The 27,271-nt window shown below is 33.2% G+C and overlaps 1 protein-coding gene across 4 annotated transcripts in view; it reads left to right on the plus strand.

Annotated features, from left to right (window-relative positions):
• PTPRO (protein tyrosine phosphatase receptor type O) overlaps positions 1 to 27,271 on the plus strand; it is a 206,127-nt gene that overhangs the window by 101,011 nt on the left and 77,845 nt on the right. For all 4 annotated transcript variants that reach the window (XM_023504519.2, XM_031938342.1, XM_031938343.1 and 1 more), the window contains exons 4-9: positions 9,397 to 9,549; positions 14,244 to 14,687; positions 19,456 to 19,617; positions 22,838 to 23,037; positions 26,391 to 26,511; positions 26,824 to 27,017. In XM_023504519.2, the coding sequence (XP_023360287.1) occupies positions 9,397 to 9,549; positions 14,244 to 14,687; positions 19,456 to 19,617; positions 22,838 to 23,037; positions 26,391 to 26,511; positions 26,824 to 27,017 (1,274 nt within the window). The remainder of the gene's footprint in view (positions 1 to 9,396; positions 9,550 to 14,243; positions 14,688 to 19,455; positions 19,618 to 22,837; positions 23,038 to 26,390; positions 26,512 to 26,823; positions 27,018 to 27,271) is intronic.

Here is a 27,271-nt window from a genome sequence, read left to right on the forward strand (position 1 = left end):
TTTAAATGCTTATGACCACAATCATCTATTCATATGAGTCTCTATGTATGACTAATTATATGACTATGTCTACTATGATCAGTTTGACTTTTATTTGACTTGACTTTTCTTCTCTGACATTGAGTTGTTTGGTCAAGATGGTCAAAAAAGAGTCAAATGAATTAAATGTGTCAAGAGATTGTGTGTGTATATACATGCCACCAGGCCATACAATACTGCTCACAAGAAGAAAAGACCAGAAAATACCAGGTTGGAATTTGTAAACCTACGTGAAGACCAGAGGGACTTCTGTCTTCCCCAGTGATGTAAAAGAGAATTTTCTTAAATTTCTCAAATTTAATAGATCCATACTCACTTTTGGTGATGCATCTAGGCACAGAAGTCACCCCCTTTAAGAAACCTAAGGAGTGTTCCTAGGAATTATGATTGTCTGGGCAGAGATGAAGCCTTTAGGAGAAAATGAATGAATTTCTTATCTTTGAAAACTATTGAGGAAGATTTAGACTAAGAAGAGAAATTAGAAATATAAGAAAATTTCTTAAACATTGTTTAAAATTTGATCATGACTACTTTAAATTGAAGATAGAGAGAGAGGAAACTGCCTATATATATATATATATATCTTATATATATATATATATATATAAATGAACCTATATATATAGCCTATATATACAGCCTATATATATATATATATATATATATATATATAACCTCTCTCTCTCTCTCTCTCTCTCTCTCTCTATATATATATATATATATATATATATATATATATATATATATATATCAGTTTGTTAGTCAGATAACCCATTAAACAGTAGATAGAGTCTAAGAAACATATCAGTAGAGATGAGTAGTAATTCACAGAAGACAATATCTAAGAATAAAAATTGGGGGACTTCTGAGGGTGGAATCAAGATGATGGAGGAGAGTCAGGAAACTTCTAGTGTCATTCAAAAACCACATTAAATAAAGACTCTGAATAGAGTCTTACAGAATGAAACTATTCTGCAGCTCAAGATAGACTGAAAAAACCCAATGAAAGGTCAAAAAAGGTCATTGGGGTGAAAAGGATATTCTCAGCCACGTCAGATAAACTCTGGGAAAGCCAGTGAGGGGGGTCTTAATCACAGCAAATCAGCAGCTAAGACCCTCAATCTTGGCTCCTTAGAGGAATAAATCAGTGGTGCTATTTCCAGTCCAAGCTCAAAAGGCAAACTCTGGAAAACCAGAATGGCTCCTGAAAAGAGGAGGCAAAGCTACCTGCTGCAAACACAAGGGGTACCTGTGCTCAAAGCCAAGGTTCAGAGCTGCATAGGAAGCTTGGGACAGTATCCCCTTTACCCCAGGAACTTAGCTCCAAGTATAAAAGTTTAAAAAAAAAAGGAAATACCAAAAGAAAAGAAAGGAAAAGAAAAGAAAGAAATACCAAAAGAAAAGAAAAGAACATGAGCAAGAAACAGAAAAGAACCTTAACCATAGAAAGCTACTATGGTGACAGGACAGACCAAAACACAAACTCCGATGAGGACAGAATGTCCACTTAAGAAGTGTCCAAGAATGAGATAAATTGGTCTCAAGCCCAAAGAGGCTTCTTAGAATTGCTCATAAAAACTTTAAAAAGCAAATAAGAGAGGTAGAAAAAAATGAGAAGGGAAATGACAGGTATGCATGAAAGAGTCAATAGCTTAGAAAAGGAAAGATAAAAAAAATTGTCTGATGAAAACAACTCCTTCAACAGTAAAATTAACCAAATGGAAAAAGAGATTTAAAAAAAAAAACTAACTGAAGAAAATCACACATTAAAACTAGAACAGAGCAAATGGAAGCTAATGACTTTGTGAAACAGCAATAATCAATCAAACAAACTAAAAAGAATGAAAAAATGGAAGAAAAATGTGAAATACCTCATTGGAAAAATAGCCAAGCTGGAAAACAGATCCAAAAGAGACAATTTAAAAATTATTGGTTTACCTGAAGGCCATAACCAAAAAAAAAAAAAAAATCCTGGAAAGCATTATACAAGATATTATTCAGGAAAATTGTCCCAAAGTTCTAGAAACAGAAGGTAAATGCTAATTGAAAGAGTCCCTTGATCACCTTCTGAAAGAGATCTCACAAGGAAAACTGTTAAGGAATGTTGTTTCTAAACTCCAAAATTGCAATATCAGGGAAAAAATACTGCAAGCTGCCAGACAAAAACAATTCAAATATCAAGGAGCAACAGTCAGGATTACCAGGATCTTGCAGCTTCTACAATAAAGGATCAGAGAAACTGGAATACCATATTCCTGAGGGCAAAGGACCTAGGGTTACAACCAAGAATAACCACCCAATGAGATTAAGGATCATCTTGCAGGGAGGCGTTGGAGATGAAGTAAAAGACTTTCAATCATTTCTATTGAAAAAAAAATACAGAACTAACCAGAAAATTTAATCAACAAAAACAAGACTAAAGACAAGCATAAAAAGGTAAACAGGGAAAAATATACATTATTTAAAGATGAAGCTGTTTACATTCTTAGATGAGAAAATGATATATGTAACTTTTGAGAACTATACCTGTTACTGGGGCAGACAGGGGAGCATTATATGAACTGAGGGTGTGGTTGTGAATGGACTTTGAGGTAATCAGTATAAGGGATGGAAAAAGATCTCTGTGCTGGAAAAAGAGGAAAGGGGAGGTATAAAGGGAAAATTGTAATGGGCTGAGACTTGAGTTGATGCACTGAGGTCCCAAGCACTTGAGGCTAAATAGTAATTGGACTATACTCTATTAATATACATGCTTGGATAAAGAATGGCCCCCGCCCACTCTCTGTGCAAGTCCTGATGTGTTGTATAGGAAATGATGATTTTGGTGGGTGGAGGCAGAGAGATAAGAAGAGAGTCTGGGAGAGATTGGGCCTGGGTTCTATGCTGGTTGCTGCTGGTCGTGTGGCTGCTGATCTAGCTAGCTTCTTGACTCAGCTGCACACATTGCTATTGCCCATTCTCTTCCACCTCCAATCTTTCTTCACTGAGAATAAAGATTGATGATTTTCCCCTAACCTGAATTCCTGACTCTGGCTGATTTTAAAATACGCAGTATTCACAGAAAATTAGTTCACATGAAGAGGTACAAAAGACCTATTATAATGGAGGGAAAGAAAGGAGGAGGATGAGCATTGTCTGAAGCTTGACCTCATCAATTTTAGTTCTAAAAGGAAATAACTTAATCATTCAGTTAAATATAGAAATTTATATAACCCTATAAAGAAGTAGGAGAAAGAGAAAAAGAAAAGGACAGGAGGGTAGAAATACTAGGGAAAAAGGAAAGAGAAGGAAGGAAGGGTTGATAGAAGATAAGATAGTGGGTAGAGTAGATTAAAAAGCACCATTAAGAGAAGGGGAAGGGGTGATAGGAGATAAGGTAGTAGGTGGGTAAAAAGAATACACAACTAAGGACAGGGTGGAAAGAGAGCATTAAAGTATATACAGGGGAGAAAATAGGATGGAAGAAAATACAGAGCTGGTTATCATAATTCTCAATATCAGTGGAATATACTCTCCCATAAAATGGAAGGAAATAGCAGAGCGGCTTAAAAAACAGAATCTTACAGTATGTTGTTTGCAAGAAATACATTTGACACAAAGAGACACATACAGAGTACAGATAAAAGGCTGGAACGGAATTTATTATACTTCAGTTGAAGTAAAAAAAATTAACAGCAGAGGTAGCGATTCTGATCTCATAAAACAAAAGTAAAAATAGATCTTATTAAAAAAGATAAGGAAGGAAAATACATCTTGATAAAAGGTACTGGAAATAATAAAATAGTAATTATATTAAATGCGTATGTATCAAGTGGTAGAGCAGGCAATTTCCTGAATTAAGCCAGTTATAGGCAGCAAAACTCTTCTTGTGGGAGTGCTCAACCTTCCCTTCTCAGAATCAGACAAATCTAACCTCAAAATGAAGAAGAAAGAAACTAGGGAGGTTAATAGGATCCTAGAAAACCTACATATGATAGACCTCTAGGGAAAAATGAATAGGGATAGAAAGGGATGCATCTTTTTCTTGGCAATACATGGCACCTACACAAAAATTGACCATGTATTAGGGCATAAAAATCTCACAATCAAATGTAGAAAGGCAAAAATAGTAAATGCTTCCTTTTGAGGCTACAATGCAATAAAATGATATTCAATAAAGGACCAGGGAAAGATAGACTAAAAACCAAATGGAAATTAAATAATATAATTGTAACTCCAGGCCTGGTGCTCTATCCACTAGGTTACTTGGATGCCTTAATAATATAATTCTAAAGAATGAGTAATTCAAACAACAAATCACAGAAACAATCCATAATTTTATCCAAGAAAATGGCAATAATGAACAACATACCAAAACCTATGGGATGTAGCCAAAGTAGGTCTTAGGGAAAATTTTCTATCTCTAAATAGCTATATAAATAAAATAAAGAAAGAAGAGCTCAATGAATTAGGCATGCAACTAAAAAAAGCTAGAAAAAGAACAAATTTCAAATCCTGAATTATATACCAAATTAGAAATTCTGAAATTCAAAGAAAAAAAAATAAAATAGAAACTAAGAAAACTATTGAACAAACAAATAAAACTAAAAAACCAACAAAATAGATAACCCTTTGGTTAATTTGATCAGAAAAAGGAAAGAAAAAAAAAAAAAACCAAATCACCACCATCAAAAATGAAAAGGGTGGACTTATCACCAATGAAAAAGAAATTAAAGCAACAATTAGAGTTATTTTGTCCAACTATATTGCAGAAAGTCTGACGGTCTAACCAAAATGAATGAATATTTACAAAAATATAAATTGCCTAGGTTAACAGAAGAAGAAATAAATTAAATTGTCCCATTTTAAAAAACATTGAACAAGTCACTACGACCCCTCCCCCCAAGAAAAAAATCTTCAGGACCAAATGGATTCACAAGTGAATTCCAACAAACATTTAAAAAACAAATAATTCCAATACTATGTAAACTATTTAGAAAAATACATAAAGAAGGAGTGTTGCCAAATTCCTTCTATGACACAAATATGACACCAATACCTAAACCAGGAAGAGCCAAAACAGAAAAAGAAAATCCCTAATAAATATTGTTGCAAAAAATTTAAATAAAATGTTTGCAAAGAGATTATAGAAATTTATCAGCAGGATAATACACTATAACCAAGTAGGATTTATACCAGGAGTGCCGGGTTGGTTCAATATCAGGAAAACTATTACCATAATTGACCATATCAATAACAAAACCAACAGAACTTATATGATAATCTAAATAGATACAGGAAATGCTTTTGACAAAATACAGCACCCATTCCTATGAAAAATACTAGAGAGTATAGAGATAAAGAGAACTTTCCTTAAAGTAATAAGCAGTACCTATATAAAACCTACAGCAAGCATTATTTGTAATGGAGAAAAGCTGGCCACATTCCCAGTAAGAACAGGGATGAAACAAGGATGCCCATTATCATCACTATGATTCAACATTGTACTAGAAATGTTGGCTTTAATAATAAGAAAAAGAAATGAAAGGAATTAGAATAGGCAATGAGAAAATAAAACTATCACTCTTTGAAGATGATATGATGATATACTTAGAGAATCCTAGAAAATCATCCAAAAATCTACTGAAAACAATTCACAGCTTTAGCAAAGTTGCAGGATATAAAATAAACCCACACAAATCATTGGTATTTCTATATATTACTGACAAAGTTCATCAACAAGAGATAGAAAGAGTAATTCTATTTAAAATTACTGTAGACAAAACTAAATACTTGGAGGTCTATCTGTCAAGAAAAACACAAGAACTTTATAAACACAATTACATAAGAAACAAAGAAGCAACAGCACTTGAGAGCTGTTCATGAGTAGGATCCTCCCAAGAGAGTTCCTTTGGTAACCCATGGTGAAGGAAAGGGAGAAGAGACCCAGTAAGACTTTTTTAGTCAGGGCAATTAAATGGGCCAACACACAAAGGGCTGAGCCAGGAAACTGAAGAGAGACTTATGAAAAATGCTTGTTTTGACTACAGTCCTCTTCTCCATTTGAAAGTTTGCCTCCATGACATCTCACAAAATTGAACATCTGCTTATAGTGCTGTTTGCACTCCCTAGAATGCAGATTCAGATACCTTAGCATGTGGACTTAGATAACAGCCAATGAATAGACTTACTGACCATGCTGTGGGGAGAAAATAATCAGTCTCATAAAGCAAAAAATGGGGAATTGTTAAGGACCATATCTAAGTGAAGGAGCAAGTCAATTCTCTGAGAGCCTCCACAGCTGTGAATCATAACAATTGAAGAAGTTGTAAAGCAGCCTTTGACACAGATGGTCCTTATGGATTGGGAATGAAATAAATTGGAGTCAAGAAGGAAGAGGAGAGATGTCAGAGAATGCAACTGTCTCTCAGTCTCCTTGTATCATCATCATGCTCTTACATGAAGAGATTCATTCTACAGGTCTGAATTAGACCTCCAGCAGCCACTGGCTATATCACAAGACACTTATAAAACACTTCTCACACAAATAAAGTCAGATCTAAACAATTAGGAAAATATCAATTGTTCATGACTGGGCCAAGCTAATATAATAAAAATGATAATATTGCCTAGCTTGGTCTACTTTTTCAGTGTCATACCAAACAAACTGCCAGAAAATTATCTTATAGAACTAGAAAAAACAATAACAAAATTCATGTGGAAGAACAAAAGGTCAAGAATTTTAAGAAAATTAATGAAAAAATACAAAGGATGATGGCTTAGCAGTATCACACCTAAAACTATATTAAAGCAGCAGTCATCAAAATCATTTGGCAATAGCTGATAAATAGAGTAGTGGATCAATGGAATAGATTAGACACACATGAAGCAATAATCAAGCAATCTAGTATTTGATAAACCCCCAAACTCCAGCTTCAGGAATAAGAATTCACGATTTGACAAAAATTTCTAGGAAAACTGGAAAATAGGTAACTTGGCCTAAACCTACATCTCACACCCCATACAAAAAGAAGGCCAAAATGAATACATGCTTTGGGCATTAAGGATGATACCATAAACAAATTAGGAGAACAAGGGATAATTTATCAGATCTTTGGAGAAGGGAGGAATTTATGACCAAAGAGAACACTACAAAAGGCAAAAAGGACAACTTTGATTACATTAAATTTAAAATGTTTTTGGACAAACAAAGCAACAGAAACAAGATTAAAAGGGAAGTACAAAGTTGGGAAAAATCTTCACTGCTTGTATTTCTGGTAAAGGTCTCATTTCTAAAATATATAAAAAACTGTGTGAAATTTACAAGAATACAAGTCATTCCTTAATTGAAAAATGGTCAAAGGATATAAACAATTTTCAGATGATGAAATTAAAGCTATCTATAGTTATATGAAAAAAATGCTCTAAATCACTATTGATTAAAGAAATGTAAATTAAAGCAACTCTGAGATACCACCTCACATCTTTCAGATTGACTAAAGATTACAGGAAAAGGTAATGATAAATGTTGGAGGGAATATGGGAAAACTGGGACACTAATGCATTTTTGGTGGGGTTGTGAAATGATGCAACCATTCTGGAGAGCAATCTAAAACTATGTCCAAAGGGCTATAAAACTTTGCATCCCCTTTGACCACAGACTTGGGTCTGTGTCCCAAGAAAACCATAAAGGAGAGGAAAAGATCCATATGCTCACAAATATTTATAGCAGCTTTTTGTGGTAGCAAAGAGTTGGAAAAGGAATAGGTATCCATCAATTGGTGAGTGGCTAACAAGTTGTGGTACATGAAAATAATGGAATATTGTTCTATAAAAAAATGATGAATAAGCTGATTTTAGAAAGTCCTGGAAAGATTTACATGAACTGATCCTGAGTGAGACAAGCAGAACCAGAAATACATGGTACACAATGACATCATGAATGTGCAATGATCAACTATGAAAGATTTGGTTCTTCTCAGTGGTTCAGTGGTACAACATAATACCAATAGACTTTGGACAGAAAATGCCATCTGCATCTAGAAAAAAGAACTAAGGAGAGTGAATGTAAATCAATACATACTATGTTCATGTCCTTTTTTCTGTTTTGTTTATTTTTAATCTCTCCTATAGTTTTTCTCTTTTGCTCTGATTTTTCCCTCGCAACATTATTCATAAAGCAATGTGTGTTAAAAAATAAAAAAACCTCAAAACAAAGACAAAATTTCTCCCAAAAGAGCATATATGGATTTATATGACTGATTAGAAAAGATGTAGTTATTACAAACAAACTCAAGGTATAATAGTTCAAATTTGGCTTGATATCCATAGAATGTATAAACAAATAAGGGAATGTCTCTAGCACTTTGGAGGAAATCCAAATGGAGGTTATATTGAATAAAATGGACAAGAGATTCATTTAGGATCAAAATGTTAAAAAAAAAAAAAGAAAGAAAGAAAAAAATGCCTTTTGATATTTATCTCTAAAACCATAATACATTAGTGATAGACAAAGTCTACAGGAGATCTTAAGGCAAAGAAATAAATTTGAATTATGTATCACTGAGAGTTAGTAGGTTGGCATTTTTGACTAGATAATTTATTTGAAAGGATATTATGCGTAATTCCAAAAAGACAGAATAGATAATGATGATGATAGAGAAGCATTGTATATTGAAAGGATATACTCATAAGGAAATCCACAATGCTTTTGTATTATTCTCTTTATCTATATCTTTCCTGGGTCCTTTGAATAAAGCATAATTGAAGTCAAATCAATTAGCATTTATTAATCACCTACTATGTGCCAGGCATTGTGCTAAGTGCTGAGAGTGCACTCTTTCATATCTGTATTCTAGTCACTTGAAATGGATTTCATAGTAATTGTTCATATTGGTAGAATAATAATGAAAATAAATAATAGCTTGGTTTTCAAAATTTGAATCTTTCTCTTCTTTTCTTGGGTAAACTGCCTACCAGCAAGCTAGTTTTAAAACATGGGCTTCAATGTGTATAATTCCTACATAATTGCTTGTCATTGAGATATGAAGTAATCAAACTAAAACAAAACCTTGAGTTCTTAACTCAAAAGTAATTTTTATAACTGCTTTATTTAGTTCATCCTGCTTATTAAATTGTTCATTCAAATTCTTATAGTCTCTTTTTTCTGCCTTTATAAGAATTCCGGGTAGGGATTTTTGAGTGAGATTTGAAATAATCTACCATCCCTACACAGCTTTCTGGCCATGTTTTTGTACCTATTCCTCTGCTAAATAATCCCTTACACGTTCTTTCCTAGTTGGTGTTCATTTGTGTTGAAATTTAGAAAGTATACTTTGAGTGGAAAATTTAGAAATTGATATATTTTTGTCTCTACAGATTTTTTTAAAGGTAAAACAGTTTTTAATCATTGGCTGCCTGGGATATGTTATAGTAATATTACCTTTCAGCTAGTATCTGAGGCAACATTCAACAAAAGCACTTTGGTGGAATACAGTGGTATAAGTCATGAACCTAAACAGCATAGAACAGGTGAGTTTACTGAAAAACAAAATTATGTGATTAAAATGATTAAATTACAAGGAATGCACAATGTGACCTTTTCTTCACTGTCTTTCTATTTGTTTTATATAAATTTCAGAAAAATACCATGTTTTTACAACAATAAACATAAGGGGAGCTATTGTACTAGTATTTATATAATAGTCTAATAAATGTTTTCTATTAATTATTCCAAGTAAAATTTAAATGACATTTAAATGACAAAATTTAAATGACAAGATAATATATTACAGTTACGAATCTCAAAATGACCATATATCATATGCTACTATCTAAGAACAAAGAACACAAGGGAATATATATAATAAGATGACATGAGGAAATTTCTAAAAATAAATACATTTTATGAAACATTAATTAGTGTCTACTTTTTGAAGTGTTAGAAATGGTTTAAAAACAAGCTATTTATTACACTGTATCTCCTAACATAAATAAAAAAGAAAATATTTTAGTATAGGTCTTTTTCAAGGTAGAAAATCGGACTTTGAGTAAAAGTACATTTAAAGCATTATTAACATAATTTGGTCCTAACTGAACTTCATAAATGCATCTATGTATGTATATATGTGTAATAAGTAAATGAATAAAGTCATGCATTTGTGTATTTAGCCAACTATTGAAATCATTGATCTTTTTCCTTTATAATTATAACCCAGGAAGAAAACAATTATAATCTATACCAGGGCGTCTTAAACTTTTTCCACTGATGACCAACTTTTACCCAAGAAATGTTTATGTGACCCAAGTGTATAAGTATATAAAATAATTACAAGCCAAACATTTACTGATAATAAACCATAACTCTGTGGCCCCTCCACATTCATTTATGAGACCTATATGAAGTTGAACCACAGTTGAAGAAACTTTGGGCTACATGATGCAAAGCCATTTCAATTAAATAATTAACTAATGGTTTACATAAAAAAGGGAAGTGGTCTGATATGGGAGAATAAACACTGGACTGGGAGAAATAAGACTACGAAATCATAGCATTTCCAAATTGGAGAAGACCTTAGTGTTCATTTATTTCAATCTGTAGCTGAAAAGGAATCTTCTCTATCTCATATATGATAAACGGTTATTCCATTTTTGCTTAACATTTTCCAAAAGGTACTCTTTTGGATAGCTTTAATTGTTAGGACATTTCCCTTAATAAAACAATAAAATTTACCACCTTGCAATTTCCCCTCATTGCTTCTGGTTCTTTTCACTGTTACCTATCAGAATAAATCTTCCAGGTGATAGACCTTCAAATACTGTAATACAACTTTTCTGGATGCGCTACCTTTTTCCCACCCCAGGCTGCTCTTCTCTAAATTGAACATTCTTAGTCTTTAAAACTGATCTTTATATGACTTAAGCATGAGATACTTCCTCATCCTAGTTATCCTTCTCTTTTTTGCTCTCCAACTTATCAAAGTCCTTCCTAATAGGTGGATTCGGAACTACACCCAGTATTCTAGGTATGGTATTACCAAGCCAAAGTACAACAAGGCTATCATCCCTCTATTTCTGAATGATGTTTTCCTTAATGTAATCAAAGATAGAAATTTTATTGACTGTCATATAAAACTATTGGCTCATATTGAGTTTGAAATTCCACAACAAACAACTCTCTATCTATGCCCAGTTCCTATCTCATACTTACAAAGTTAATTTTTTTAGAATGTAAACATGAGATTTCTTATTTATTTCTATTAATTTCATTATCTCAGATTTTGCCCAATGTTCTGTATATTAAGATATATTTGATTCTTGACTGGTGTTCAAATGTTGTCCATGCTTTCCAGTTTTCTGACATCTGCAAGTTTGATAAGCACTCTGTCTTTATCCAATTAATTTGTAAAAAATTTAAATAGCATGAGGAGAGATGCTGGAGAAATTATTGGAATTGCCTTTCCAAAATGATATTAATGACATTTTGAGCCCAGTTAGTGACCTAGTTTCACATCATTTCATCTTTTCCACAAAATGCATGAGTGACTTATGGATTTTTTTAATAATATAGGTAATCTCTTCTTATAGAATTCCCTTGTTCTACCAACCCTTTTTTTAAAAAATAAAGTTAATCTGACTTTGTTATTACTGCTTTCCTTTTCTATCTGTTCCTTAACCAGTACTTTAATGATACATTTTAGAATTTTCCAGGACTCCCTGTCACATTCATCATTCACTTTCATGTAGTTTTCAAACTCTTTATATATATATATATATATATATATATATATATATATATACACATATTATATTATATTATATTAGTTTCACATCCAGGAGTATCTCTTGTTTTTCTGCATCTTTCAAGGATCAAACACAATGACTATCAGTCACATTTGTGTGTTATCTTAAAGTTGTAGTTCATTTGAGCTAGGTGATTTGAATTTGTCTTAGACCTAAAGATGATATGTTATTATCTTCTTGTTTATCTTGGGAATCAATTACACATATACATCTCTCTATCCTTTCCAATACAAATAGCATTCTGATTGGGAGAGAAAGCAGACGCAAAATTAGAATAGTTTTACTGTTTTTTTGTCCACTATCATTGACTCAGATAATTCATGTTCCATCGTCCCTCTTTTTTGCAATGTAGCTTTTAAAAAATCATTTTGTTGTTTATAGACCTTTTTTCCTTAGTTTTATTAGTTTAAGCAATTGTTCTTTTTGTCTTGTCTGATGTGCCTTTGCTTCAACCTGCTAAAGAAATCTCTTTTTAAAATATCTAAGTCAGTTAGTGAGCTTCCTATATATCCATAGTGGGATTATCTATATTGCCATCTATATCAGCAACTTTCCTTTTGTTCCTTATCAGAACTGTCATTTTCTTTGTTTTCATTATTTCATACCTTATACTTTCCCATACTTTCTGGCTGTCCCTATAAAATTTTAGTCCAGAGAATATTAGCGTGAGCCCTTTGAAATCTGTATTCCCCAAAATCTAAGGTGTAAGCAAGATTATTACCTACTTTGCTCTACTTAGAATTTCTAGGATAGAGTAATAACTCTTCCTATCCCAAAATTTCCTAAGAAAGTCTTCCTATGAAGAAAAGAAAGTTTCTCCTTGCTAGTGATAATCCATATCAGAATAGAATTTCTTTTCCTTCATTTTTTAAAGAAATAAAATTATCAGAGAAGTCAATAAATCATTATTTACTCTGAATTTGTCAGAGATAGTGAGCGTTAGAAGATGTCTCTATAATTTCAGTATATGAAAACTACTACATCATACTTCTGTGTTAAAAGTGTGATGTGATACCCAAACTCTTTCTCCAGTTCTTTCTTGTCAGGTCAAATGCATTCTACTCTGATGACAATACTATTAATGATTCTGTCTCTACATGTCTTTATTCAAATGCCTTCCGCATGTTTTCTACTCCAGTTCTTTGCTTTCCTCAAATGAATATAATTCCTTCAATAATGTTATTTGATCCATCATCTCCCACTTTTTTCTTTTTGAACATCTGTCTTTTTTCTTTTGAACAAAGTATACTCTTCTTGCTCCATATTCTATTCATGAGTCTTATGGGTCTCCTCATATATCTATTATACCTGTAAAATGAAATTTGCTTATTATACTATATTATGTTATATTATATTATATATACGAGGAGACCTGCATTATAGTCTTGGCTCTGTGACTAACTGATTGCATGATTTTAGACTAGGAAATTCATCTCTCTTGGCTTCAGTTTCTTCATCAATAAAATGAAAACATTGAACTAGATCAAGATTACTTGAAAACCTTTCATGCTATGATTCTGTAATTATCTGAAGTTCCACTTATATCCTCCTTATGCAATATGCCTCCAAAAAAGTATGGTTTTTTCATGATTTTCAAATCAGTCTTGTGTTTCAACAATTTGGGAAATCTTTTAAAATCGTCTTTAATTAGATGTATAGCACTAAGTCTCTACTAATACTTGTTGTCACAAAACTGGGATAAGGCATTTGTTCTTACTAGATCAGACTGAAAATTTAATCTCTGTTCCTGTATTATTAATCCACCAAGATTTTTGAATTTGAATATGGGATTTGATTTATTACATAAATATCTATGACTTGGAGATAACAGAATTAGCTGTCATTAAGACATATACATTTATAGCAAGTGATATTAAAAAGTCCTCCCTTGAACCCTTATAGGTGCTATACTCTAGGGATCTACTGAGTTTATCTTTGATTTTAACTCTTCAGCAGTTTCTTGCCTCCAAAAGTAAATATTGTAAACTTTTCTCTAAGAAAGACATAGTACTAGGGAATGTGTCTATATCAAAATTAAAATGCTGCCAAGTTCTTTCTTTTTAAGTTATCTCTTTTAATATTACTTTGCTAAGGGAAAAGGTCAAATTACCACTTGAACAAAAATGCTATCACAAATTAATTCTTTGAAAAGAAATGAGTATGATGATATGTTAATATATTTCAGGTATTATGGTTACTAGATGATAAATTTCTGAATCTTTGAAAAATCTGAAAGTTCAATATGCTCAAATGCATCTAGACATTACAATAGGTCTACTCATGTGTTAAGATACCACTCCATGTTGCATTTCTCACAAATTCTTGTGCATATTATTCTTTAATAGGTTATAATTTCTTTTATTGTAATAAGATACAAGATATAAAAAATACAAAATATTTAAAAAAAAGATATCTCTTTCCAGCTCCTTTCCCACCTCAGAACATCTCTGTTCGAATTGTAAACCTGAACAAGAATAACTGGGAAGAAGAGAGTGGAAGTTTCCCTGAGGAATCATTCCTGAAGCCACAAGATGTTATTGAGAAAGAGAAATTGCTTCATTTTCCAGATGATCCTCCTGAAATTTCCTCAGTCAATACTTCTTCTGGGTGGCCAGACTTTAATAGTAGTGATGAGGAAACAACTCTCCAACCATATTGGTGGGATAGTGAATCTGTAACGCCAGAAAGTGAAGATGAATTTGTCAATGTACTTCCCAGGGAAGATAAAAATAATAATACCATTAGTCCAATTGAGAAATCAACATCAGCACCTCTATCTTTTTTTCCTGTGCAAATGATATTGAACTGGTTGCCCCCAAAGCCACCTACTGCCTTTGATGGGTTCCATATTCGCATAGAGAGAGAAGGTAAAGTATTAATTCTTTGTTACTATTCAGATGTATTTCAGAAGGAAACAAGTTGGAAAGGGTAGAATGAAGTTCAGGAAATCATTGCTGAAGAGAAGGAACATAGGCTAAGAAAAAAAAAATTTGTCAAGGTTCAAATTAGTCCACTCAGGTTTTGTTCTGACTCTTTATTGAAACATGGAGGTAACTAAGGAATTTGACAATAAAATGTAAACTTAAGGCCTTATCAACCTGAAAAAAAAATACAACTCCAGTGTTGGTTGTCTAAAACACTATTTATTTACATATATTATTTGTAAGGCAACCTGTGATTTCATTGATATAAGGAATTTTCCAATGAGAAAACTGCAGATCAGAAGATCTCATGGATTAAATGAGAAATTTACATACATTCAATACATACACTTAATACATGTCAGAGGCAGAATTTGAACCCCAGGTTGTCTAGAATTGGAGGCTAGTTCTCTATTACTATTTGCCTAATAATATTAATAATAAAGAGCAGTTACAGCAACAGCAACAACAATGATGATAATAATAATAAAGCAATTTTACATGACTATTTAAAGTCAGTTCTATAGCTTATATTTTCTCATTCTAAGTCAATTATTGTTTCTATTGGGTTATGCTGGCATAGATCCTAGAAACTGCACATTGCTTTACTTCCTCAACGATTCTACTCCATCAGGCAACTGAGAAAGACCTGGAATTAAAAGTCTGACCTTTATAATTTAGAGAAGGGGCAACAGAGCCTTGGCAGAAGATCTATTTTCTTGCATCCAGATTTAGGGTCCTTATTATGTTCTTCCTTAGCACATGATACCTTTGCAAGATGGCAAGTTTCATGATAATTATTAGTTCTGTGTCATGTCTACAGAACACAGAGTTCCTTACTCTTTTCTTTCTGAAGAGCATTACCCTCCTTGCTACCCATCACTGGCATTTTTCCACAGAGCAGCTGTGAAGTAAAGCAGGAAAGACATAGCAGATGGTACTTTCACTGTAGCTACTAAAATTCTATCTTGTGTCCATTTACTCAGCATCTGGTACCTAGTTTTCTGTTTTAGCACACTTGTTTATTACGGCAATGTTGTTACATTTGACTAATTTAAGTAAAGAATTGAATACTATTTTTTAAACATCATACTGACTGATATTACCATTTGTTCTTAGACGTCTTCTTTGAATTTTTAATACATATATTTATTTGTTATATGTCTTCATACAGGTCATATGAATGACACCTCTGCATTCAGAGCAGGTCCTTTGAATTAGCTAGTCTTATATGCAAGGAACAACAAAGAAGCAATATCACTGAATCATAGAGGATTTGATCCTGTTTTTGTTTAGTAAAAGAATAAGCAATTGACCCCATTTTGTTTAATAAAAAAATAAGCAGTTAGCCTTGTTTTGTTTAATAAAGAAAAAAACATTAGCGGATTTTCCTGTTCCAGATAATGAATACTATCTAAATATTATGTAAGGTACATATACATACATATATACACACATATATATATGTGATTTTATATATATTATATATATATATATATATATATATATATATATATATATATATAGTTTCTGTCTAAACATATAGAGATAATTTGGCTCACATGTGGTTTGGAGCCCAATTTAGTTGCCTCAGGAGGTTACTCAAGAAATTTCATATGATTAGGAAATCTAACATCCCTCTCTTATTTACTTGTACATTTTCCCCCCTACTACTACAGTATATCTCCCGTGTCAAAATTTGAAGCAAGATCACATCTTATCACGACCATTAAGTGGAGCCATAATGCCCAGAGTGGGGGACCTGGGTCAGGAAGACTCATCTTCCCTGAGTTCAAATGAAGCTTCAGATACTTCCTACCTATGTGACCTTGAGCAAGTCACTTAACCTGTTTGACTCAGTTTTCTCTTCTATAAAATGAGCTGGAGAAAGAAATGGCAGACCCCTCTAAGTATCTTTGCCAAAAAAAACCCAAATGGGGTCACAGTCAGACATGATTAAACAACAGCACCTTTCTTAACAATCTTTTGTATTCTCACAGTTCTGTTTTTAAAGGAGACACACAGTAGATAAAAATAAGTTTTAATGTATAGATTTTAATGACTATTTTGGCTATTTAGGGACTGGATTGAGTTGGAGGAGTTTGTTGACTATGTTCTTCTTAGGTAAGGTTGCTTGGCAACTGAATTCCATAAAAAAAAAAAGTATTGTTCTATATCTAATATAGTTCAATAGAGAGTAGACATTTTGGGTAGGTAAACCTCTCAATTTAAATTTTACTGCCACTGTAACTTTATAGGATGCCCATATTTCCTGTCACGGCTTTTGTCAATTTTTTTTTTTTTTTTTTTTTTGCTCTTGGCAAATATTATTAAGACTTTTTTGTTGTTGTTCAGTGGTTTTATCCATGTCTGACTTTTTGTGATCCTATTTAGGATTTTCCTGGGAAAGATATTAGAGCAGATTATTATTTCCTTCTCCAACTCATTTTACAGATGAGGAAACTGAGGCAAGTAGAGTTAGTGCCTTGCCCAGAGTCACACAGCTAGTAAGTCTCTGAGACCATATCTAAACCCAGGAAGATGAGTTTTCTTGACTTCAGGTTCTACACTCTATCTGCTGTACCACCTAGCTACTACTGTTCTTAAGACTAGACATCCACTTTCTTGTGGGACTTGCTCAGTCTTTATTTTCTGAATAGTCCACTCATTCTGGATTTTAAGCCATCCCTTCCCAGACTCATGGTACAGTAGAAAAAACTATATATATATATATATATATATATATATATATAGTTTAGAGTTGGAGGATCTGGATTTGAATCTTGATTTTGTCATGTGATCTTGGCAAGCCTCTTTTACCTCTCTAGATTTTAGTTTACTCATCTATAAAATGAAAGCGTTGGGCTAAGTAACCCACAGGTTCCTTCCAACTCTATGTCCATGATTCTAAAACTTTGAGTCACCATTTTTGTGATAGAGTGGGGAGAATAAAATGGTGCAATGGATAAAGTGGTCTAAAACTAGGAATAGCTTAGATACTTACAAGCTATGTAACTCTGGGCAGAATCTGTCTACTTCAATTTTCTCATCTCCAAAAAAGGATTGTTGTGAGAATCAAATGAGGTAATTGTTAAGTATTGAGCACAGTCCTTGGCACATTGTAACTACTATATAAATGTTAACTATTATTATAATTGTTATGAAAAAAGCAGTGGATTTAGTGTTAGAACATATTATTTTGAACTACTTCTTAATTTTATGGCCTTGGATTAACTTCTTTGAGCCTCAGTTTTTTCATCTATAAAATGGAGAAAATATTACTTGTATGCTTACCTCATAAGATAGTTTTAAATAACAAAGGAGGGAATGAATATGAAAATGATTTGTATCAGTCAAGTTCTATATAAGTTGGTCATTACTAGCTTTATTTGTCAAATGAAAAGAACTGAGGTTCACACCTAAATGAAAATATATTGCCAGCCATCACTAATGCAAGATTTTCTTTCATCTCTCTTCTGTTTTTTTCTGCTCTTGGCTATATTTGACTGAAAATAGGATCTTTGTAGAAAGCTCAGAATTTTCTTTCTTGCTGCCTATTCCCTTGAAAACTCAATCAGCCTTTTATCCTATTGCTAAGTGGTTTTTTTGAAGGCTAGTTGTGACATGAACTTCAGATCATGACTTCAAATGAGAAAGTAAGCAGCTGGAAATGAACTTTGATGTAATGGAGACTCAGTTTTACTGCAGATGTTCTTGTCACAAATGACAGAAAATATTTTATTTCTGACTTGAAATGTCTAAAGATATTCTCAAAGACATTCCAGGCTATTTAATAAATCCTAAAACAGCAATGGGATCTTCTGTTGTGGTTAATTTTCATTCCTTATTCATTGAGGAATATGGACGATCTTCCTAAATAGTCACCTTTTTCCATCTGGAACAAGTAATTTTGCCATAAAGATAAAAGGAATATATATATCTGTAAATCTAGAAATTGAGGATATATATATGTATATATATATATAATATACATATACATATATATGTATATACATAATATATATATATACATATATATCCTCAATTTCTAGATTTACAGATTTGAACATGCACATATTATAAAAATGAAATTTGAATTCTATGCTTTATTATCCCTTTATGTCAACCTTTGCTTAGAATCGAGTCAGTAAGTATATATCAGGCACCTTCTTGTGCCAAGTACTGTGCTAAATTCTGCAAATGCAAAGAAAAACAAAGATAATTCGTGCTCTCAAAAAATTCACAGTTTAATGGAGAAAACAGCATGAAAACAACTAAGTATAAACAATATATATACAGGGATTCATTAACAGATGTAGGTCACTAGCATTAAGAAAATGACATGTTCTATAGGGAACTGTGGGATACCAATATCACTATCTAATAGAGTATGTAGAGGGGAGAAAACAATAAGACTAGAAAGGTAAGAAGAGACTTGGTTGTGAAAGTCTTTAAAAGCTATGTTGAGGATTTGTTTTAGAAGGAATAGAGATCTCTTTGTCTCCCTTTTGGGGAAGGGGATGGTAGCATGGTCTGATCTGTGCTTTAGAAAGATCAATTTGGTAGCTAAGTAGATGGACAGATTAAATATTTGACCTGATAAACTTAATTAGCAGCTCCACAGTTCTCATACCTTCAATACATATTTTTCCAGGTAATTTTTAATTTAATCTCAAATCACAATAAAATTCATATTTTCTTTTTTATGATTTAGAAAACTCTACTGAATTTTTGACAGTGGATGAGGAAGCACATGAATTTGTCACTGAACTGAATGAACCTGGGAAATATAAATTATCTGTGACAACTTTTAGTTCCTCTGGATCTTGCGAAACTCGGGGAAGTCAATCAGCCAAATCAATTAGTTTTTACATCAGTAAGTACCAATGAAAGACAATGTTAGCTATGCAAGGGAAAAAATTGATAATACTTCAGGTTATTTATTGAGCTTAGGGGACCCTGTGAAGTCTACAAGGTCTGGAGTTGCTGAATCCCATCAAATGTTTAGCAGGTAAGAAAATGTCTAGCAGAGGCAATTGGGTGACCATAGCGAATATGGTCCTAGCTTTGGAGACAGGAAAAATGGAATTCAAATCCTGCCTCGAACAATTACTAGCTATATGGTCCTGGGGAAATCTCAGCCTCCATTTTTTTGTCAATGTAATGAGGATAATAATAGCACCCACTTCATGAAGTTGTAGGGAAGGGGAAAGGAAGAAAGATGGATAAGCATTTATATAGTACCTACTAAAAGCCAAACACAATGTTAAGTAATTTTCAGAAATATGATCTCATTTGATCCTCACAAAAACTTTTTTGAGATGGATGCTATTATTATCCTCAATTTACTATTGACAAAACCGATAGTATGTGACTTGTCCAGGGACATACAACTAGTATATGTCTGAGGCTAGATTTGAACTCAGTTCTCCCTGACTTCAGATCCAGGCTCTATCTACTGCATCACCTCACTACCTATAGTGATGATCAAATGAGATAACATATATACTGAGGGTTTTGCAACTTAAAAGAATTATATACATGTTGGCAATTATGATTGAGAAGCAAAAATATTGAGCAATTATTATTAGTTTACTAGATAGAGAACTATCCTCAGTGTAAGAATGACCTAAATTCAACCACCTTTAATATAGTGACTCTAGGTCAGTCAATTAGCTTTTCAGTGCTGTAGGCCAGAAGTGTCAAACACATTCCCAAGCACATATGGAACCAAATTAAAATAGAGTTGGAAAATATTGAACAAAATAAAAAAATGCAATAAATCATAGTCTTACTTTTTAAAAAACTAAGTCAATATTCAGCCTGCAGGAATCCTTATGTATGGATACTTGATATCCCCCCTTTTCAATTTAAGTTTAATATTACTATTCTAGCTTTAAAGGACTTCAAATTGATGAGCTTCATTAGCAGAAGGAATTTTCTTATCTGTTAGTTTCCAAGACCCATGAAATCGCAAATCTAGTCTCCATCTCTACAGTTTCATTTGAAACCAACTTTTCCTTATGCACTCCTTTGAGTTTATGTGAAACTTTTATAATAATAATCAACACTTATCAGGTGCTTTATTATTTTCCAGACATTGTGATAAGTAATGGGGATACAAACAAAAAGAGGGGAGGAAACATAGAAGATAACTACAGAGTAATTGGAAGATACCTTTAAACAGTATTTAGAATGAATTTCCGATGTAAGAGAAAATATGGAGGACCTAAAACAAAAATGTTCATCTAATCCACTAATTAGTCCAGGGAAGGTTTACTTCCCAAAGGAAGTTCAGAGAATAGTGATCCCTCTAGCTCACACCACAAAATGCTGTATTTAAAAAACAATATCTTTTTTTAGCCAAACCTCCCAAATTTATAGAATTTTTGAAAGTTTTTAGTCATTTGTTTTGCTTTCTCAGAAAGCCAATCATGGAGTTTTGATTTATATAGAGAAAACCTATAGAGAGTCTCTATATTGAAAAAAGAGATGGAGAACAATTCAGTCACTTTTTAGAGATGGAAATAAAACTGAATTGCTTAAAGAAGTTTGTAGATCTTTTTTATTTATTTTGCAAAAACAAAAACAATAATGAAATGATATTCTATGAGGTTTTTGCTATGAGGCTTCAATCCTCCAAGTCTTCATTATCAAACTTGATGAAATTGCTATTTTTATTGTATTTAATAAAAATTTCTGCATAATTTCCTGAGATTTATTTTAAGTGAAGAGCATTAGGATGACTTGCAACTCTTTCCAAATACAGTATTGTTACTCCTTGCAGCTGAGAAATGTAGTATACCCAGAAGCTCAACTCAAAGGATATCTCTTCCTGGAGCTCTTCTCTGACTGTTCCAGTAAAATTACAGTTCCCTTTCTCGGAATTCTTATTTTACCTTGCACTGTGTAACATGCACTGTGTCACTTTCTATTTTATGTCTTGGCTCCTCAATCAAATTATGAACACATCAAAGACAAGGATCATACATCCAACTTTTCTTTTCTCTCCCACATAAGTTAGTATAGACTAGTTACATAGTAGGTGCTTAGAGGTTGTAAAAAACAAAAACTAAATATAGCTCTATTTTAGCAGGGAATTTTTCAAAACAATTTCTAATACAAGGGAATGATGCTAATGGTGTAATCTCAGGTCTGGGGCAATTTAAGTAAAGTCAACAAGAATTTATTAAGTGTCTACTATATGTCAGATAGGGTGCAAAGTGGTGGAATTCAAAGAAAGAACAAACAAAATAAAACAAAAACAAGTATCTGCTCTTAAGGAGTTCACAGTCCAATAGAAAAAACAATAAATAAACTACTATGAACAAACATTGGGTACATTTGAGATAATCTTAGAGAGAAGGAACTAAGAATTAGAAACAGAAAAAGCTTCTTTCAGAGCAAAAATTGAGACTTGAAGAAAATCAAGGAAGCTAGCAGACAGAGATGAAGAGAGATGGGGGCGATGGGAAATTCTAGTTCCCTTCAAATGATTGTATATCATTCAGGCAGTCCCTACTATAGAGGCTGTCCCTACTATAGAGGCTGTCCCTCTGTAGAACCAGCTCTTTTGGCTACCTTCGATTCAACAGAATCACAGCTGCCTTATTTATCCTCAAATTCCTAACTGCTCTTATACTACTGAGATACAAGCTAATTGGAATCTATCTCAAATTAATCAGATTTCTATCTACAAAAGACCCTGAGGGTAAGAGTGCTCTAAGTATTGATGAAATGACTTCTTGAAGTGCCAGTTATCTAGTTAACAGATAAATTAATACAGATGCAAATAATCATTATCTCTTTAGTTAGGGCTTTGTAAGAAAGTTCAAGAACCCAATAAACAATGTAAATGAAGCTCACATTTCTTCATTTAAGAGAAAATTCCTTGAGGACAGGTGTTGAAGTTACAGTTGAGGAATATGGATAATATCAGTCCAAAAGGCTCTCTATCTCTTTCCTTTCACCTCCCTGAAATAACCTTTGACAAGGAGGAGAAAAAGAAGATAGAAAAAATACAATTGCTAACGTACTTTCATCTCTCCTGGTGTGAACTACTCAACATAGTTCCTACTCCCTCTTGAATATTGCAGGTCCTTTAGGAGAATGGATTGAAGAATTAACAGAGAAGCCTCAGCATGTCCGTGTGAATGTTTTGAGCTCAACCACTGCCTTAATGTCCTGGACATCTTCTCAAGAGAATGACAACAATAACACAATTGTGTCTGTTGTGTCTCTAACCTGCCAGAAACAAAAGGAAAGTCAAAGACTTGAAAAACATTATTGTACTCAGGTAAAAAAACAATCCTAATGTGTAAACCTACCTGACTATAACTCCAGGAGGGAAGGGTTAAATAAATTTCAAAAATCCAAGGTGGCATAATAACTTTCTGAGTTTGACTCATTCATTCCCTCCTCATGGACTCAGAGTAGTGTTATTAGAAACTAGAAGAAGAATCTTGAAATAGTTTTGTCTGGCACTATTGAAGTTTTTATATTTTTGTTGACATGTTTAAAATTTGTTGTTTCCACTGAGGAGACTTGTTTTGAATATTGACTCAATTCTATTTAAGGGCTGTTCTTATTGATAGTGTTCTGTGAAAGGTAGGAGGTTATATGTTAGGGAATGCAAATATAGGTCAGAACAATTAGGCTTGGAGTCAGAAAGACCTGAGTTCAAATCTTCTCCCAGACATTTGTTAACTGCATTTCTCTGGGAGACTCACTGCCTTCAGTTTCTTCAATGGCAAAAGGGAGTAATAATCTGTCTTTCAGAGTTCTTGTGAGGACAATATGAGAAAACATTTGTAAAGGGCTTTATAAATTATAAAACACTGTAAATCTTAGATATTATTATTGTTGTTACTATTAAGGAACCTAATGCCAGAGTTTCTCAGTGGAATTGGGGAGAGTGTATCATTGATCCAATCAGGAGAATAGGATGTTGCTAAGAATGTAATTTTTATTGATTCAGATTTAGCAACCTTTGCTCAAAGCCCTCCTTTGCTATTTTCTTTTTGCCTTGAATCCTAGTAGAGTGAACTAAGGGACTCATCTTCCTGGGTTCAAATCTGGCTCAGATTCTTATTAGCTGTGTGAATACTAAGCTATTTAAACCTGTTTGCCTCAGTTCCTCGTCTCTAAAATGAACCAAAGAAGGAAATGGCCAACCACTTCAGTAACTTTTCCAAGAAAACCCTACCTAAAAGGGGTCATGAAGACAAAACTGAAAACAGTTCAATAACAATAACAACAGCACAAAATACATTAGAGGGTTACAAAGCACAATGAGTCCTTAGAACTCATTAGGAGTTGTTATAGAGAGCAACGGGAACAAGGAAGGCTTATTACAGTGATCTTGAGCAAAGCTTTTCAGAAAGTTGCTTGTCGAATTACTTAATAAATTGACACAATTTGCCTTTTCTATTTTCTCCCTGTAATTAAATATCATGGAATCAATCTTAAGTGGAATCATGTTAGACATGAGGAAACCAAGACCCAAATAATAAAAAGGCCTAATATTGAGAAAAGTCCAACTGACTCTTTTTGGTTTCATGAAGGCTTCCAATAGAACTAGAATCATAGACATTGATATTCATAGCCATAGAGGCATCCTCAGTTCCTCATTATCATTCACCCTACAGTTCTCATAATAATATCATAGCTCTAGATCTGAAAGTGATGTCAGAGGACATCTAAGTTCAATTCCTTCATTTTATAAATAAAGAAATTGAGACTCAGGGATAGTAAATGATTTGTCCCAGGTCACACAGATAATCCTCATCAAAGCTGGGATTTAAATCCATGTCCTCTGATGTCAGATCAAGTGTTATCCACAATACTATATTAATCAATTGCCTACATTTGTTGATTCTATCTCTACAACATTCATTCCTTTCTTTCTATGAACATGGACATTCTGCTGATGTAGATCTTAATCAATCTCTGGATAACTATAGTAGCCTTCTAATAAATGTCCCTACCTCAAGTCTTTCCCTTCCCTAATCCTCCTTGAACTTTGCTGCTGAGTGATTCTCCTAATACAAAGTTATTTGCGTGTCACTCTCCAGCTTAATAAATTGTAGCACCGTCCTATTATCTTTAAGATAAAATACTAATTTCTCTATTTGGTATTTAAAGCCCTTTTACAACACAATTCAGTTTTCAGTCATATATGTTATTCCCTTTCTTGTATTTTGTGATCCAACTTATCTGGTTTATAGATATTATCTACACATAATATCCCATTTCTATAGCTTTGCATCAATTGTCCCTCCTTTCTGAAAGCACACTTATTACCTCTTCCTTTTGGAAGCCCTAGTTTCCTTCAAAGCCCACTTCAATCACTATTGTATGAGGTCTTTTCTGATCCCCTCACCTAGCAATACCAAATGGTTTATATTTTTTCCATACTTAAGTATTGATCTCCCCTAATAGAATGTGAATTTCTTGAAAGTTGAGACTTTTCCCCCTGTTTGTTTTCTAATCCCTACCACAAGCAGTACATTGCCTATCCCTAGTAGGCATCTAATAAAATGACTGTTGATTTCTTAATTGATAGTATCCACTGATATAAAGAGGGAAGCATGTAGGAATATGGAGGTTCCTGCAGAAGGCCACACTGGAGGAGGCAGATGGGAAGGATATGTTTTTTTTTCATTAAAAGGAGGGGAAGGATATGTTTTTTCACTAACTTCCCTTACCAACAGGGTCTGCCTCACTGAATCAAATGATAGAATCTCCAGCCAAATTATATTAATCTTTAGAATTAGATGGAAGGAATTATATGATCAAATTACCAGTGTTAGATTAGATAGGAAATCAGGGGGAAGATAAGAAAGGACACTCCAGACAAATAAATCCATGACAAATAAAGGCACGAAGAGGGAAAAGGCAAAACAGGGCATGTCCTCAAACTAGTGAGTAGGTAGGTGGTGCAGTAAACAGAATGCTGATCCTGAAGTTAGGAAGACCTAAGTTTAAATCTAAGCCCAGATATTTCTGGCTCTGTCAAGTCATTTGAACTCTATCTCAGTTTCCTCATCTGTAAAATGGGGATATTAGCATTTACTCCCAAAGGTTTTTGTAAGGATCAAATAAGATAATATTTGCAAATGCCTGGTACATAGAAAACCCTATGTAAATGTTAACACATGTTGCTTTAAAGGATTTTGCCCTTTGAACCTCTGTTTTCTCATCTACAGAATGAGGAAGTTGGACTAAACTCCAAAATCTCTTATAATTCTACAATTCCATACTTCTAAAAGAAGAGAAGCTACAGGAATCCAGAAACTGATTTTGGTTATCATGATCTCTTTATGACACATCAATTTAAGATGTTGAGTTACCCTTGTGGTCTTAACAGATTTAGTTATTATTACAGCTAATGTGTCTCTAGTACACTTAACTCCAATTGACATTGAAAGTTCTGTTACACAAGTGCTTATATCATTTAAAAAGCTGTGACTTTCTTACAGATTACTCCTTGGACTATAAATCATTTAATTTCTGAAAACTCAGCTACAGGGCACTGAATTCTATAAGTATCAGTAATTCATCAGAGACTTTCTGCATACTATTGATAATTCTGTTTCATATATGATGTACCTACTTTAAAAATCTTCCTTATGTATCTTTTTTTTTCAGGTTAATTCAAGCAAAAGCATCATTGAAAATCTGGTTCCTGGTGCCCAGTACCAGGTTGTGATTTACCTAAGAAAAGGTCCTTTGATTGGACCACCTTCAGATCCTGTTACATTTGCCATAGGTAATAGTGAACACGATTAAAATCCTTATTGATCTTTCTCAGATCAAAATTCCAATGGGAGGGGCTCTGATTTGCACAAATATATCATTGTCACAGATAAGATGTGCTAATTCACTGGTTTGCCTATTGAGACATTATATTATTAATATTAATTATTAGCTCAATTATGACTATAAGAAAAAAGTTTGGTTCTGGAATATATCAGTTGTCAAACATAAAATTTTGAAACAAAATTTTGAGGATATTAATACACCTGGGTTTTTTTTTTTTGTCTTTCCCTTTCCCTTCCTCTCTTTCTCTTTTTGACATTAGTCCCCACTGGAATCAAGGATTTAATGCTCTACCCTTTGGGTCCGACTGCCGTTGTTTTGAGCTGGACCAGGCCTTACTTAGGGGCATTCAGGAAGTATGTGGTAGAAATGTTTTATTTCAATCCTGCAACAATGATATCAGAATGGACAACCTACTATGAAATAGCTGCAACTGTCTCCTTAACTGCTTCTGTGGTAATAGCCCCTTTACAAACTCTCACACTGTTTCATATTTTGATTCATTGATTTATTCATTCAATAAAGATTTAGTCTACTCTTACCTTATAACGTACATGTATATGTATGTGTACATATGCATGATAATAAGACTTTTAATTGACACAGTGAATAGAGCACTGAACTTAAAGTCAGGAAAACCTGAGTTCAAATCCAGCCTCAGCTACACATTAACTGTGTGACCATGGGCAATCAGTTAGCTACTATTTGCT

Source organism: Sarcophilus harrisii, chromosome 5, assembly GCF_902635505.1.
Source record: "Sarcophilus harrisii chromosome 5, mSarHar1.11, whole genome shotgun sequence".
Lineage (NCBI taxonomy): Eukaryota > Metazoa > Chordata > Mammalia > Dasyuromorphia > Dasyuridae > Sarcophilus > Sarcophilus harrisii.